The sequence below is a fragment of the Mizuhopecten yessoensis genome, unplaced genomic scaffold, assembly GCF_002113885.1.
Source record: "Mizuhopecten yessoensis strain PY_sf001 unplaced genomic scaffold, ASM211388v2 scaffold701, whole genome shotgun sequence".
NCBI classification, from domain to species: Eukaryota; Metazoa; Mollusca; class Bivalvia; order Pectinida; family Pectinidae; genus Mizuhopecten; species Mizuhopecten yessoensis.
In genome coordinates this window covers 9623-27649 of record NW_018403678.1, presented here as the reverse complement: position 1 = coordinate 27649, position 18027 = coordinate 9623, and the positions used below count along the sequence as shown (strand labels likewise).

The 18027-nt window shown below is 30.6% G+C and overlaps 1 protein-coding gene across 1 annotated transcript in view; it reads right to left on the bottom strand.

Annotated features, from left to right (window-relative positions):
* Positions 1 to 5016: 5016 nt before the first annotated feature.
* LOC110452005 (methyltransferase-like protein 24) overlaps positions 5017 to 18027 on the bottom strand; it is an 18326-nt gene continuing 5315 nt past the window's right edge. Inside the window, exons 3-8 of the mRNA XM_021500255.1 lie at positions 10215 to 10284; positions 9320 to 9592; positions 8401 to 8495; positions 7226 to 7429; positions 6056 to 6194; positions 5017 to 5664 (exon numbers count right to left, since the gene is read on the bottom strand). Of these exons, the coding sequence (XP_021355930.1) occupies positions 5356 to 5664; positions 6056 to 6194; positions 7226 to 7429; positions 8401 to 8495; positions 9320 to 9592; positions 10215 to 10284 (1090 nt within the window). The 3' untranslated portion in view covers positions 5017 to 5355. The remainder of the gene's footprint in view (positions 5665 to 6055; positions 6195 to 7225; positions 7430 to 8400; positions 8496 to 9319; positions 9593 to 10214; positions 10285 to 18027) is intronic.

Here is an 18027-nt window from a genome sequence, read left to right as displayed (position 1 = left end):
ATTAACATTACTGGAAACAGTCCCTTTTCGTAGACATATTTAGACTGTGTATATTAAGTAAAAATGAGTTTTTGATGCTCGAACTGTCCGTTTTCAATAAATTTAACTATTATTAGATGATTTCTAGTGTTGGTTTTTAGTTGTTTCTTTACATGTTTGAATTAATCCGTGTGTAATCAATGGATATAATAAATTTGAATGTACAAATCGTGACTCGTGCATGTGGTGTGCGTATATTCTTATCCTTGTCCATATATAGATGTCAAACTAAGGACTCGGGTATTACGATTTAACACCTTTTATTGGAAAATGTGATAAGACCAAAAAATAACTAAAGCGTCTCCAAATATTTCTTAACTCGCAAAATATTGATTTGACATTCGAAAAATAACCTTTCTTTTTGGCAACGCCTTAACCACTCGGCCATCGTGACTTACATGATAGCGTAGGGACATTATTTCGTTACTAATCTCACAGTGAGGTAAGTCTCGCTTTAATAATGAAGGTGGAGGTCATTGGCTGACAACATATGTAAACCTCCTGTTCGTATTTCGATAATTGAGCAATTCGTGTAAGTATTTGCTTTGTCACGTCGTAAAACCATTTGCAAGAATGTAAACAAACTATAAACACATTATTCCACATAGCGACGTTCATGGGAGCATGAGTCACATTTCCGAATACGTATCACCACTGACCAATGATCTAGATGTTTATATTGTACACAATAATGTGTTATTGATAGTCAAACAATATATTTACAACTCGAGCTGTCTGCAGAAATATCTTTATTTGAACAATTTACAAACTATAATTCAAGAACATTTGATAAACACGATGTTTTTAAAAGATATGGGGCAAATAGTAAAATCTTTTAACATAATCTCTTATACAGCTAAACTTCTATTCGTTGTCAGCAACCCTGTGCTTCTATATTTTGTAATATGTTTACACACATATAAACACGTTTGTAAGAACACTGGCGAAACAGGCATTGGCACCAACTTCTTTGGTTCCTTACAAAAATAATCCGTTTGATTAAAAAGGTATTAAATCTCACGAATTCGATGACATTTCAGCAAAATACTACAGGACTACTGTCAAATATCGCAGCTTAATCATATATCAATGATGTTTGAACAACACTTTAGGCCTACACGTAATTCAAAATGAAGGCAAGGGAAATCATTGATAAAAGGAATGCCTGATATGAAGGGAAAATACAAAATGATATCTGAATTTATTTTCAATAATCATACATATGTAAATGTTAAGTTTTGGGTACATGATTAAATATGAAAAGATGTGAAGATTATTATATTTTGTGTTGTAAGACGTTTCATGTATAAGGCAAAAATCTCACATTGATGCATTGCCTCAAATATGCTAAACATACATACTGATTACAAATGTGAAAGTTCACTATGAGATAGAATTGTAGAATTAACAATAACATTCCAATAAAGGTGTCGTTGATGCATTGACTTCAAAATGATTAATATAGAAACTGACTACAAATATCAAAGGTTGGAATGTTAGAATTGATAAATACACGTATTTGAGATAAAAAAAAAAAAAAAAAAAAAAAAAAAAAAAGAGAGAGCATGTTTTCGGGAAACTTTATTAGCCATTCAGACATCATAATCTCGATTACCAGTGGGAAACACGTTCGTCAAATAAACTTTTAAATACACTAATCCACATAAGAGAATGTGCTTCCGCTCGTTTATATTAATCACATATCTAAATTATAACTACTGATTTCCAAAAGCGTGTCATTAAAAGTTAAACAATAACTCCATAGGAAACATAATTCTTCGTATAAAAAAGTGCATATTTATACATCAGCTGAAAACAAATCTTGGTCAAGATAATTTATTGATACAGAAAACGGTGCTACCTGGGCAAATAGGGTAGTGCCCCGTTATCCGACGTTGTACATATGAATACATGTCACAATCAGACTATATTTTCTAGATTAGTTAAATTCATTGCAACCTAGTCAATAATACATTTACTAATGAATATCAACATGATTACATTACATATTTACAGTGTTACATTTAGAAGGCACCTTATATGTATAAAGCTATATGGAACTCTTGTTTATCATATGGAAGGAATGTTCAATGAATACCAATTTTAAAGGAAACCAGTTCAATGAGTATTTCACTGAAATTGCTTGTAAACTGACGTCTCAACATGAACATTTTACGGCCTCTTTCCAGAAGTTGAAAGAGTATACATGTGATAAACTCAATGATAATATCAACTTTGTCTTTCTCAATGTGTATCATGATTTTGTAATTAAGTTTGTGAAAGGTTTGGACGAACATAAAGCTACTAGTGTTGATGATGTTAGTGCAAAGCTGTTGAAAATAGTTCATGCTGAAATAGCATCGTCACTTACCTATATTATAAACCTAAGTATCCGGTCTGGTATATTTCCAACACAGTGGAAGTTGGCAAGAGTTACCTCCCTTCATAAAAGTGGTGGTATTGCTGATGTTAGCAACTACAGGCCAATATCGATTTTGCCAGTACTGTCTAAAATTATTGAGAAAGATGTTCACAGTACTTTTTACAAATATCTAACTGCTAATGATCTTATAGTATCATCGCAATCAGGTTTCCATGAAAGTCTCTCATGTGAAACTGCATTTTTGAATATTGTAAACTCCTGGGCAAAGAACATAAATGATAGTCTTGATACAAGAGTCATACTTTTAGATTTTAAAAGGGTGTTTGATTTAGTAGACCATGCTGTTTTAGTTAGAAAAATCGCTCTGTACGGAATGGAACAGAATTCATTGTCATGGTTTAAATCTTATCTAGACAACAGGACTCAAGTTGTATCTCTTGCAGGTCATATGTCAGAAGGCCGTACAATTACACATGGTGTGCCTCAAGGGCCAATTCTTGGTCCTCTTATGTTTTTCATTTTCATAAATGACTTGCCCCTACATGTTGTATCTGACACTAATATGCATGCTGTTGTTGATAAGTCGTTAGATCACATCAACCGTCTATTGCAATCTGATTTAGAAAATCTTAGTGACTGTTGTATTGAAAATAAAATGATGATAAATGTCAAGAAAACAAAATGTATGTGCATTGCCTCAAAACAAAAGCAAAAATGAAACTGTTTAAATTTAGAATTATTTATGTGCAATTAACCCCTTGAACAAGTATGCAGTGGAAAACTACTTGGTGTGAATTTTGAAAATGGATTGATATGGGGAAGTCATGTTGTATTTGTTTTATCTAGAATAAGGCAAAGGTTAGGGTTATTGAGACGTATAAGCCCATATTTACCTAAGGAAGGAAAGCTGAACATTTTTAATTCTTGCGTTTTCCCACATTTTATGTATTGTAGTACGGTATGGTCAGTGTGTACCGCAAATGTAATGGGCAATCTGCTTAAGACTCAGGAGCAAGCAGCTAGACTAATTTTAGATGTACCATTTGACACACCTTCTAGGCAAATGTTTGAACTTCTTATAAGGATGCCGATTGACAAATATTATAAATACAGAAGGTTGGGCATGCTATATAAATGTCATCATCAGGTAGTGACTGAATATTTATCAAATAATGTGTCTCTTGTGTGAGATGGTCACTTTAGGAATACAAGATATGCTATTGAAAATATTTTTAAATTGCCAAAACATAGAACTGTCTTTCATTCTATACACTTTCTTATTGTCAGTATTAACAACTGGAATGTTTTACCCAGTGACCTAAAGAAAATAGACAATTTCACCACTTTCAAACGAAAACTTACTAAATACTGTATAGAAATGTCTTAGATTTTAATGTGTTTCTCCATAACCAAAACTTGTTACTTTCTAAATAGACTTCTTATCTGAATTATATCAATATTTTAGATTATGCTATATTAGTGTATAACTATGTCAATTTTTATTGTTTGCTATATTAGCATGTATGTATATTACGCACATGCCATTTAATTCATGAAATACCTTTGCATGCAACTTTATGCATTCTGTGATACTTTTAACTAAGCTAATTGTGATATAACCTTATATATGTCAATTGCATCAATATATATCTAACTTTTATCTAGTACATGTATTTTACTAGCAAGATTACCATGTTTATTTATATATATCGATTGCGTAAATATGTTATTTTATCTAACAAATGGATTTTATTAACAAGAGGACCATGTGGAAGATTAGCCTTTGGCTAAACATGTGTTTTATCCTCAATAAATAAAGTTTATTATTAAGGAAAAGCTTAATAATGAATACATTTAATACAGTGAAAAGATATTACGTATACACTCGCCAATATCTTGTTTCGTTAGAGCTTTTATAAACCGTGTTTTGTGGTGGTATTAAATCAATTGGTTAGAATACATTTGCTTTGTATTTCCATTAAGTTTACGTTTAAATCGATAAGGAAAACAGTCAAGGGTATTTAAAGTTGACTGATTTATATGTCTTAAAAAGCAAATCATACCAGTTTTATTCTGATAACCAGGTACAATATATTTGAAAATTAAAAAAAAATAGTTTTTTGCATTAACTTGTAATTATTTATCTTTACTTGAATTAAATTTAGATGTCTAGCATTTATTACAAATATATAGTGCACTCATACACACAACATTAATGATACTGCCAACACACAGTTTTGTACATTATGCAAACACAACACGAAGAATGTATAAATTTTACCGCAAACACATTTAAAGAAAATCTTTTCCATACATTATTTGAAGGTGAGAAAGTAGTGAAAGAAAATATATCATAAAACAAGTTCTTCAAATATGTATGAAATTATCTATTATGCATGTCTATGACATGTCAAATATGTAAATAAGTGTTATTTGTATATGTGTACAGATAATGGCTGGACATTTTTTTAGATCATGCATTACAGTATTTATCGGAATCGACGTATATGAGTTTTAAAATGTATGACACGGAAATAAAACATCAATTATATATATCTATATATAATATAAGTTATTACTATTATGGGATAATTTATCTAAGCAACAATAATATTGACAAGTGATAACTATAGACTATGCATTAATTTCAGATAGTTTTTTTGATATCATACCATGTAAAATGATCGTATCTTTTTCATTTTGGAGACCGCAGTAGAAATAATCATGTGTATTTCCTGTGTTATCCCATTAAAACATGCATTATCCAGGCTCTGTACCGCTGTGTAATGAAGCAAAGTTAACCAATTATATCCAAATATATAAACTATGATAACCACCTGGTACACGTTTCTTTAAATTATTAAGCTTCACTTGAAAAAATAATGGTAACAAATCCACAAATGTATTAATGTGTTAAAAGTTGAATTGACACTTCACTTTTTAATAAAATTTGTATTCAGAAAGGAGTTTTCATAACAGCTGGAGACCTGTCTTCCTGTTACGCTGAATGGTGTTGGATTACCTCCCTTTATATTAGGATGAGACCAGAACAAGCGGAACCCTTGATCGCTTAGTCCACGTAATGCTGTCATTTTTGAACGAAAACTTTCATCAGGATTAGGGCTACTATGGAATTCAAAATTCAGTTGTCTAACGTTCTTCAGCACTCCAGAGGCTACCATATCAGGAATAGCTTCCCACTCTGAAAACTCTATGTCCATTTTGATAATATCAATGGTTTTCTGAAATGAGAAAGACAAAACCTGGTTGCTTAATGGCATAATTTATAATCTCTAGTCTGCATTGTTCTCCTGCTTAAATATCGGTTACAGTAACAGTAATCATCAAATTATTATTATTGCGAACATATTCAACATGCTTGTAGGGGTTAATCCGTGTGTGTTTCCCTTAGTATTGGTGTTATACACTCTGAAATGTATGCCAAATAATTATCTTATTATGTCCTTAAATGATAACATTCATCAATCTGTATATCAACATATTTTCGAAAGTTGTCCCAAAATTTTGAATTCAGACAGAACATTTATATCAAACATACCAGTACACCCTAACATTTGTATAATCCACTACAGATCGTATCCTTAGCAGTAGGATATTATACACAACACTTACCCCAGTGTGACCAAGCATATCCATAATCTCCTTAAGATTCAACATGTTCCATTTCCCTTGCTTTCCTGCAGGCTTGCCCCACAGTCCCAGATTATGAAATGTGATTTTGTCTGATCGCTTCTGATCTGGCTTTCCAATACTTTAAACAGGAAATGAAAAAAAAAATACATATAATAGTTTGTCATATATTATCAGGCAGTGTAAAACACCGTTACACATACATTAGTCACGCATATCATAAACTTAGAAACTTTCGTAATAATATATTACTTCTGTAATATATTACATGTTATTGCAGTTTTCGGTATGTGTCTAAAAAAAGGCAAATTGAGTAAAGTATGTATTACCTTGTCACCAGTGACGACGTCATGTTGACAAACAATTATAAAAATTAATATATCACAGTTTTCATTGTTATGTTCAGAAATAATTTATCATCTTTTCAATTTCGCGGAACATGGAAAACATACAGATTGCATATGTATCTACGTTAATGGTATTTATACTTTACACTACGACTTACATATATCACTAGATCCGAATAATAATGGAAAATTTCGTGCGTAAATATTCCTGTTTACAATAAATATCATTGTGCCTTAAAACCAAACAATCAACAAAATTATAAAAAGTCAACGAAAAAGGCAAACAAGTGGCTGTTCGCCTTTTACGCTTTCAAGTCATTATAATATATACATCTGTTTTACGCTTAAAATAAACGTAAAAATCGTTTTTATTTCATCTGATGCTAAGTATCTGAAGTTCGTTTTTAATGTTCCTGCATATCCTTAGCTTTGTTCGATATTGTCAATTTTTTATTGGGGTAATGTAATCTTAACTATTTAAAGCCTAGCTTGCTTTGACATCATGCTTTAAGCATAACTATATTATATCTTAAAGGCGTTTCTATTTAATGTGAGATTGATGAAATCACGCTTGCTATTCTTTGGAACCTCATAGCTTGCATCGAAGAAAAAGAACCATTCCAATCACACACAAGCTATTAACTGTGAAGTACACAACATTGAAGTATGTACACAAGCACAAAAAGCATTGCAAATAACAATAGGATTTCAAGTTGCAAATTACATCTTAAAGCAATCTTTAAGTCTGTCGAAGTATTGCAAATGAGGTTCAAGTCAATTTTGACAGTTTATAAATGAAGTTTACCTTGGATCAAAAGAATGTACATCACATCCATAAATCTTGGACACTTCGTCCTCAAACGACCAGTCTCCACCCACTCCAAAAGAGTAGACAATACATGGTGAGGAGGGTCTATACTCCGTATCGTTACAGACGTCCCATCCTCCGTCGTCCACTCTCCCAATCCGGACCACATTCTTACAGTGTACTTGTGATGACATCAGTAGCCTGCTCAATAGCATCAACAGTTCTATGTCAAACAAGGTTCTTACTACAATTATCAACAAATAGTTTTCTCGGCAAATGTATAGTCACTATTGAGGCAAATTTATAGGGACTGAATTTCAGGAAACATTACACTGCGAGAATTTATTCAACTAGTTAGTATTTCAACAAGCACGAGGCTCAGGAGCCGTGATTGCTCAGCTGGAATGTTTCAACCTGTTGGATGCGATACAAGTTTATAAAAATGAGTATAAGAAACTCGTTTAGCTCGATATCTCGACAGTTTTGTCGTTCTACATCTTCAGCATCTTTGTGAAGTTCTATAGGAAGAATCGAACATGTTTTGCTGATCTGAACTGAGATTGTTATTATAGCAATTTATTCACTTCTATCACATCCTACGCCGAATGGTCAGGTAAACTTTTTAAAATTCCCTCCAATGTTTATACAATCGGAAGACTGTCACCGCCCGGGTTTTGTATTTCACCACAGATGACAAATGGCTACTGGACACCATCAGAAGGTAAAAAGGATTCTAACATACCACAGCATTACCATACATGGCCAAAGTGAAACACAACGTCGATACAAAACCATATAAGTGAAACAATCAGACATTAAATAAATAGTTAAGACGCCTTTAGCCCCCACAAAATATATAGCATGAACTTTCAGTAAGCTTTTCCTATACATGTTTAACTGTTCATTAAGTCTCATATCAAATCCAATAGAATATGTCTGTCACAAACAATCAAGGACGCTTAAATTTTACCATGATTGATTTGGTCTGAAATTCTACAATAAATTATCTACTGCATACAACGTGTCGTATACACGGTGCTGCCATTTAGGCGCACACAGCTAGCACTCAGCGTTGTGATTCTATATAAAACGTGTCGTATTATATGGTTAATGTAAATTAACAATAACTTAATCTCTAGCATATTTACCAGGATGGGCATTTACTACTTTACCTATTATACAACGTAGCCAAAGGTTTGAGCGGCAGTGTTTTGATAATCTCCGGTCGGTACACTTCGAGCGGACCAATTATCGGCATTTCTCGCATCTAAAACAAATTAAGATATCATTTTTATTGTACCCTCTTTGACCACATGCTTATTTGTAATATGCTTAAATGTGTAAACATATGTGTATAGCCTTTATCGCTAAATTGTAACTTGAACAGCTGATTGATATTGTTAGACTTTTAACTTTTGTCCTTTATAGCGTAGTATCCATTCATGTTAGACCTGCTATGTAGTATAACAGTTTACGGATATGTCACCACTAACTGTGACATAAAAAGATTATTCTGAGTTTTGACGGAAATATCATTTTTGATCACATGTTAGAGTCAACTTTGTATGCATTGTTATGATAAGATTATAAAAGTATATAAAGAAATATGTAATACCAGGTAATCAGCTTAAGCAAATAAACATAATTCTCAAAGTCCATGAATACTTTTAGTGATATAACTGATTGGCAATTTACATATTATATTTCCTTTAATTATCTTTAGCAATACAAAAACGTCAGTTGTGTGGCGGTAACACAGACCACATTTTGAATTCCTTTGCTAAAATGGATTACAATATCTCTATTCCAAAATATTATTACTACTTTTTGCAGTAAAACAGTGTTGGCATAAATATAAGAATAAATCATTATATGCTAAACATTATGCTCCAGGAGGAAGGCATACGATTGAAATTAGAAAATGGAATACTAATGAAGTTAATTAGTATTGATACAGCCCTGATGATAAATCATTTGCACTAACAAGGTATTTAAATTGTATGACGGACAAAAGAAATATCTAATAAGGTATCTACGACCATTCAAACCGTTTTAAAATACAATTTTGACATTTAAATAATATGTGTTTACCATGTAAAGAGAATAGCAACCCGTTCTACTCCAGTTCCCCTGAAACAAACACTGAACATTTCTTGCAAAGTGGAATGTTCTGAAGCCATCTGAGTAGAGTGCCCGTAAGACCTGAAGGTGCTGCACGTACACAGACGCCTTGCTGTTAGCACTGATCCCATGGAAGGTTACCAACAGTTGCCGCACGTTCTTTAGTAGATCTTTTGTTAACATCCAAGACAATAACTGGACCTCGTCTCCCCCTATGTCGATCGTCATGTAATCAATATCACCCTGTAGATAAAAAACATTTAATTTGCAATCAAAGCTTACATGACATACAAGTTTCGTTTGATTATATTTTCAATAAAACTTTCCACTTCAGCATCGTAACATCGCTGGTAGCCTGATGAGCGATAGATAATCCATAACGACACTTATTATGTTTACAGGCGATCACCTATCGGTAAAACCTTACTTTTCGTGTACGACAGCTAACCCGTCACAATTATAACGGTAATTCGAATTTCTTTTGCAAATACATCTACATTCTTGAAAGAAACAAATGATGATTGCATAGACGGTACAGAGCAAGCAGTTATCAGTTTGGCCCAAGACAGACGAACGCTTTATCTTTTTCACGGTAATGGTTATCCTTATTTTAAAATGTTTCCGCTAATTTTGTCACGCCCTAATCTTTTGAGACATACACTGTAGTAGCATTTTATCCATTTGTCCCTGATTTATCACCATGTTTATCTATGTTTTTTCCTATCCTGTGACTAATATTAGCATTTGTAAACTTGTCCAACAAAATATTCTTTAATTAACCATAACAGTAATAGTTATTATCAATGTATTTTCTTATACATTAAGTATATATGAATTGTGAATTACACATGGTTACACAACTAACCTTTGACTTCAGCGTTGAAACTATAGAAGTGTCTTCGGTCACAGGAGAGTTTTGTGCAGCTACCATTGCACTGCAAATATCATGTTTCAGCTATAATAACAGTATCAACCTAACTCATTCAAAAAATATTCTCCTACCACATGTTTATATTACAACATATTGTCCATATCATAACCATTCACTCCTAAACTATTTCATGATTTCATTGACTCAATAAATAATAGGCTTAATCCTTTGAAGAGATTTATCTTAAAATTTACGAGATTAACGAAATATTATATCTATAAAATGTGTCGGAACGTTAAAAGACCGAATGGTCCCATTGCCTAGGTATTTCCAGCTAGGACTAAGTAGGACAACCCACTAAGTCATAGCTTGACCATGAAACCAGTCGGTCTTGCATGGCTGCGATGCTTTTGATAGTTCGACAGTGATAAAACAAGACATGTAGAAAATACATAAATGCATAGAACATATATATATAACACTGATACAGAAGATATGTATACACAACACTGATACATAGAAATGTAAATAACAAGAATACCTAAGAAATGTAAATAACATTGATACCTAAGAAATGTTTATACAACACTGATACATAAGAAATGTATATTTAACACTGGTACATAAGAAATGTATATAACACTGATACATAAGAAATGTATATATCACACTGATACCTAAGAAATGTTTATACAACACTGATACATAAGAAATGTATATTTAATACTGATACCTATGACATGTATATAACAATGGTACATAAAACATGTACAATGTATATATAACACTGATAAACAGGACATGTATATATAACAATGATACCTAAGACATGTATATAACAATGGTACATAAGACATGTATATATAACACTGATATCTAACACATGTATATAACAATGGTACATAAAACATGTACAATGTATATATATAACACTGATATATAAGACATGAATAAAACACTGATACCTAAGACATGTTTTTATAACACTGATATCTAAGACATGTATATAACAATGGTACATAAGACATGTATATATAACACTGATACCTAAGACATGTATATAATACTGATACATAAGACATGTATATAACAATGGTACATTAAACATGTACAATGTATATATATAACACTGATATCTAATAAATGTATATAACACTGATACCTAAGAAATGTATATATAACACTGATGCCTAAGAAATGTTTATTTAACACTTATAACTAATAAATGTATATAACACTGATACCTAAGAAATGTAAATAACACTTATAGCTAAGAAATATTCATATAACACTGATACCTAATACATGTATATTACACTGATACCTTAGACATGTTTATATAACACTGATACCTAAGTCATGTTTATAAAACACTGTTACCTAAGTCATGTTTATATAACACTGATACCTAAGAAATGTAAATAATACTGATACCTAAGAAATGTTTATATAACACTGATATCTAATAAATGTATATATAACACTTATACATCAGACATGTATATATAGCACTGATACCTTAGACATGTATATAACACTGATACCTAATACATGAATATTACACTGATACCTTAGACATGTTCATATAACACTGATACCTAAGAAATGTCTATATAACACCGACCTAAGAAATGTAAATAACACTGATACCTAAGTAATGTTTATATAACACTGATACTTAATACATAAATATAACACTGATACCTTAGACACGTTTATATAACACTGATACCTTAGACACGTTTATATAACACTGATACCTACGAAATGTAAATAACACTGATACCTAAGTCATGTATATATAACACTGATACCTAAGTCATGTATATATAACACTGATATCTAAGAAATGTAAATAACACTGTTTATATAACACTGATATCTAAGAAATGTATATATAACACGTATACATCAGACATGTAAAGATAGCACTGATACCTTAGACATGCATATAACACTGATACCTAAGACATGCATATAACTCTGATACCTAAGACATGTATATAACACTATACATCAGACACGTATATATAGCACTGATACCTTGGACATGTATATAACACTGATATCTTAGACATGTATATATAGCACTGATTCCCTAGACATATATATAACACTGATACCTTAACACTGATACCTAAGAAATGTAAATAACATTGATACCTAAGAAATGTTTATATAACACTGATATCTAAGAAATGTATATATAACACTGATGCCTAAGAAATGTTTATATAACACATGTATATATAACACTGATATCTAAGAAATGTATATATAACACTGATACATAAGAAATGTATATATCACACTGATACCTAAGAAATGTCTATATAACACCGACCTAAGAAATGTAAATAACATTGATACCTAAGAAATGTTTATACAACACTGATACATAAGAAATGTATATATCACACTGATACCTAAGAAATGTAAATAACACTTATAGCTAAGAAATATTCATATAACACTGATACCTAAGTCATGTTTATAAAACACTGTTACCTAAGTCATGTTTATATGACGCTGATACCTAAGAAATGTAAATAACATTGATACCTAAGAAATGTTTATATAACACATGTATATATAACACTGATACCTTAACACTGATACCTAAGAAATGTCTATATAACACCGACCTAAGAAATGTAAATAACACTGTTTATATAACACTGATATCTAAGAAATGTATATATAACACTGATACCTTAGGCCTGTTTATATAACACTGATACCTACGAAATGTAAATAACACTGATACCTAAGTCATGTATATATAACACTGATATCTAAGAAATGTATATATAACACTGATGCCTAAGAAATGTTTATTTAACACTTATAACTAATAAATGTATATAACACTGATATCTAAGAAATGTATATATAACACTGATGCCTAAGAAATGTTTATATAACACTGATAGGTAATAAATGTACATAACACTGATACCTAATAAATGTATATTACACTGATACCATAGACATGTTTATATAACACAGATACCTAAGTCATGTTTATAAAACACTGTTACCTAAGTCATGTTTATATGACGCTGATACCTAAGAAATGTAAATAACATTGATACCTAAGAAATGTTTATATAACACATGTATATATAACACTGATATCTAATAAATGAATATAACACGGATATCTAAGAAATGTAAATAACACTGATTCCTAAGATATGTATATAACACCGATACCTAAGACATGCATATAACTCTGATACCTAAGACATGTATATATAACACTCATACCTAAGACATGTATATAATACTGATACCTAAGACATGTATATATAACACTTATGCATAAGACATGTATATATAACACTCATACCTAAGACATGTATATAATACTGATACCTAAGACATGTATATATAACACTCATACCTAAGACATGTATATAACACTATACATCAGACATGTATATATAGCACTGATTCCCTAGACATATATATAACACTGATACCTTAGACACGTTTATATAACACTGATACCTACGAAATGTAAATAACACTGATACCTAAGTCATGTATATATAACACTGATATCTAAGAAATGTAAATAACACTGATTCCTAAGATATGTATATAACACTGATACCTAAGACATGCATATAACACTGATACCTAAGACATGTATATAATACTGATACCTAAGACATGTATATATAACACTGATACCTAAGATATGTATATAACACTGATACCTTGGAAATGTATATAACACTGAAACCTATGACATCTTTATAACACTGATACCTAAGACATGTATATATAACACTGATACCTGAGAAATGTGTATTTAACAATGCTACCTAAAAAATGTACATAACACTAATACCTAAGAAATGTATATAACAATGATACCTAAGACATATATATATAGCATAGATACCTAAGTCATGTATATAACACTGATATCTTAGACATTTATATAACACTGATACCTAAGTCATGTATATAACAATGATATCTTAGACATTTATATAAACTCAGATACATAAGACATGTATATACCACTGATACCTAAGACAGGAATATAACACTGATACCTAAGACATATATATAGCATAGATACCTAAGTCATGTATATAACAATGATATCTTAGACATTTATATAAACTCAGATACATAAGACATGTATATACCTAAGACATATATATATATAATTGATACCTGAGAAATGTATACAACACTGATACCTAAGTCATGTATATAAACTCTGATACCTAAGACATGTATTTATAACACTGAAACCTAAGACATGTATATATAAAACTTATACCTAAGACATGTATATAACACTGATATCTTAGACATGTATATAAACTCTGATGCCTAAGACATGTATTTATAACACTGATACCTAAGAAATGTGTATATAACACTGTACCTAAGACATGTATATCTAACACTGATACCTAAGACATATATATATATATAATTGATACCTGAGAAATGTATACAACACTGATACCTAAGTCATGTATATAACACTGATATCTTAGACATGTATATAAACTCTGATGCCTAAGACATGTATTTATAACACTGATACCTAAGAAATGGGGATATAACACTGTACCTAAGACATGTATATCTAACACTGATACCTAAGACATATATATATATATATCTTAGGTATCAGTGTTAGATATACATGTCTTAGGTACAGTGTTATATACCTAAGAAATGGGTATATAACACTGTACCTAAGACATGTATATCTAACACTGATACCTAAGACATATATATATATATAAATGATACCTGAGAAATGTATACAACACTGATCCCTAAGTCATGTATATAAACTCTGATACCTAAGACATGTATATATAACACTGATACCTAAGACAAGTATATAACACTGATACCTAAGAAATGTCTATATAACACCGATATCTAAGACATGCATATAACACCGATACCTAAGTCATGTATATAACACTGATATCTTAGACATGTTTATAAACTCTGATGCCTAACACATGTATTTATAACACTGAAACCTAAGACATGTATATATGAAACTTATACCTAAGGCATGTATATAGCACTGCCCTCTTAGCCATGTTTATAAACTCTGATGCCTAACACATGTATTTATAACACTGAAACCTAAGACATGTATATATGAAACTTATACCTAGGGCATGTATATAACACTGATATCTTAGACATGTTTATAAACTCTGATGCCTAACACATGTATTTATAACACTGAAACCTAAGAAATGTGTATATAACACTGTACATAAGACATGTATATCTAACACTGATACCTAAGACATATATATATATAATTGATACCTGAGAAATGTATACAACACTGATACCTAAGTCATGTATATATAACACTGATACCTAAGACATGTATTTATAACACTAAAACCTAAGACATGTGTATAACACTGATATCTTAGACATGTATATAAACTCTGATGCCTAAGACATGTATTTATAACACTGATACCTAAGAAATGGGTATATAACACTGTGCCTAAGACATGTATATCTAACACTGATACCTAAGACATATATATATATATAATTGATCCCTGAGAAATGTATACAACACTGATACCTAAGTCGTGTATATAAACTCTGATACCTAAGACATGTATTTATAACACTAAAACCTAAGACATGTGTATAACACTGATATCTTAGACATGTATATAAACTCTGATGCCTAAGACATGTATTTATAACACTGAAACCTAAGACATGTATATATGAAACTTATACCTAAGGCATGTATATAACACTGATATCTTAGACATGTTTATAAACTCTGATGCCTAACACATGTATTTATAACACTGAAACCTAAGAAATGTGTATATAACACTGTACCTAAGACATGTATATCTACACTGATACCTCAGACATATATATATATAACTGATACCTGAGAAATGTATACAACACTGATACCAAAGTCATGTATATAACACTGATACCTAAGACATGCATATAACACTGATACCTAAGAAATGTATATAACACTGATACCTAAGACATTTATATAAAACTGATACCTAAAACATGTATATAACACTGATACCTAAGTCATGTATATAAACTCGGATACCTAAGACATGTATATATAACACTGATACCTAAGAAATGTTTATATAACACTGTACCTAAGACATGTATATATAACACTGATACCTAAGACATGTATATATAACACTGATATCTAAGACATGAATATATAACACTGATATCTTAGACATTTATATAAACTCTGATACCTAAGACATTTATATAAAACTGTGCACATCACATATATATATATAACAGTTACCCAAGACAAATATATATATAATTGATACCTGAGAAATGTATACAACACTGATACCTAATAAATGTATATTACACTGATACCTTAGACATGTTTATATAACACTGATAACTAAGACATGTATATATAACACTGTTACATAAGACATGTATATACCACTGATATCTAAGACATGTATATATCACCCTGATACCTAAGAAATGTAAATAATACTGATACCTAAGAAATATTTATATAACACTGTACCTAAGCCATGTATATAACACTAATACCTAAGTCATGTATATAACACTTAAACTCGGATACCTAAGACATGTTTATATAACACTGATATCTAAGACATGTATATTAGACATTTATATAAACTCTGATACCTAAGACATTTATATAAAACTGTGCACATCACATATATATATATAATTGATACCTGAGAAATGTATACAACACTGATACCTAAAAAATGTATATATAACACTTATACCTAAGAAATGTATATAACACTGATATCTTAGGCATTTATAAAAACTCTGATGCCTAAGACATGTACTTATATCACTGAAACCTAAGACATGTATTTATAACACTGATACCTAATAAATGTATATATAACACCGATATCTAAGACATGTATATATACCACTGATATCTAAGACATGTATATATCACCCTGATACCTAAGAAATGTTTATATAACCCTGATATCTAATAAATGAATATAACACTGATACCTAATAAATGTATATAACACTGTACCTAAGCCATGTATATAACACTTAAACTCGGATACCTAAGAAATGGATATATAACACTGATCCCTAAGACCTGTATATATAACACTGTTACATAAGACATGTATATATAGCACAGATACCTAAGTCATGTTTATATAACACTGATAACTAAGACATTTATATAAAACTGTGCACATCACATATATATATATAACAGTTACCCAAGACAAATATATATATAATTGATACCTGAGAAATGTATGCAACACTGATACCTAAGCCATGTATATAACACTGATAACTAAGACATGTATATTAGACATTTATATAAACTCTGATGCCTAAGACATGTATTTATAACACTGATACCTAAGTCATGTATATATAACACTGATCCCTAAGACATGTATATATAACACTGATATCTAAGACATGTATATATAACACTGATACCTAAGACATGTATATATAACACTGATACCTAAGACATGTATATAACACTGATACCTAAGTCATGTATATAACACTGATACCTCAGACATGTTTATATAACACTGATACATAAGACATGTATATACAACCCTGATACCTAAGTCATGTATATATAACAATGATACCTAAGTCATGTTTATATAACACTGATACCTAAGTCATGTATATATAACACTGATACCTAAGAAATGTATATATAACACTGATACCTAAGACATGTATATATAACACTGATACCTAAGACATGTATATA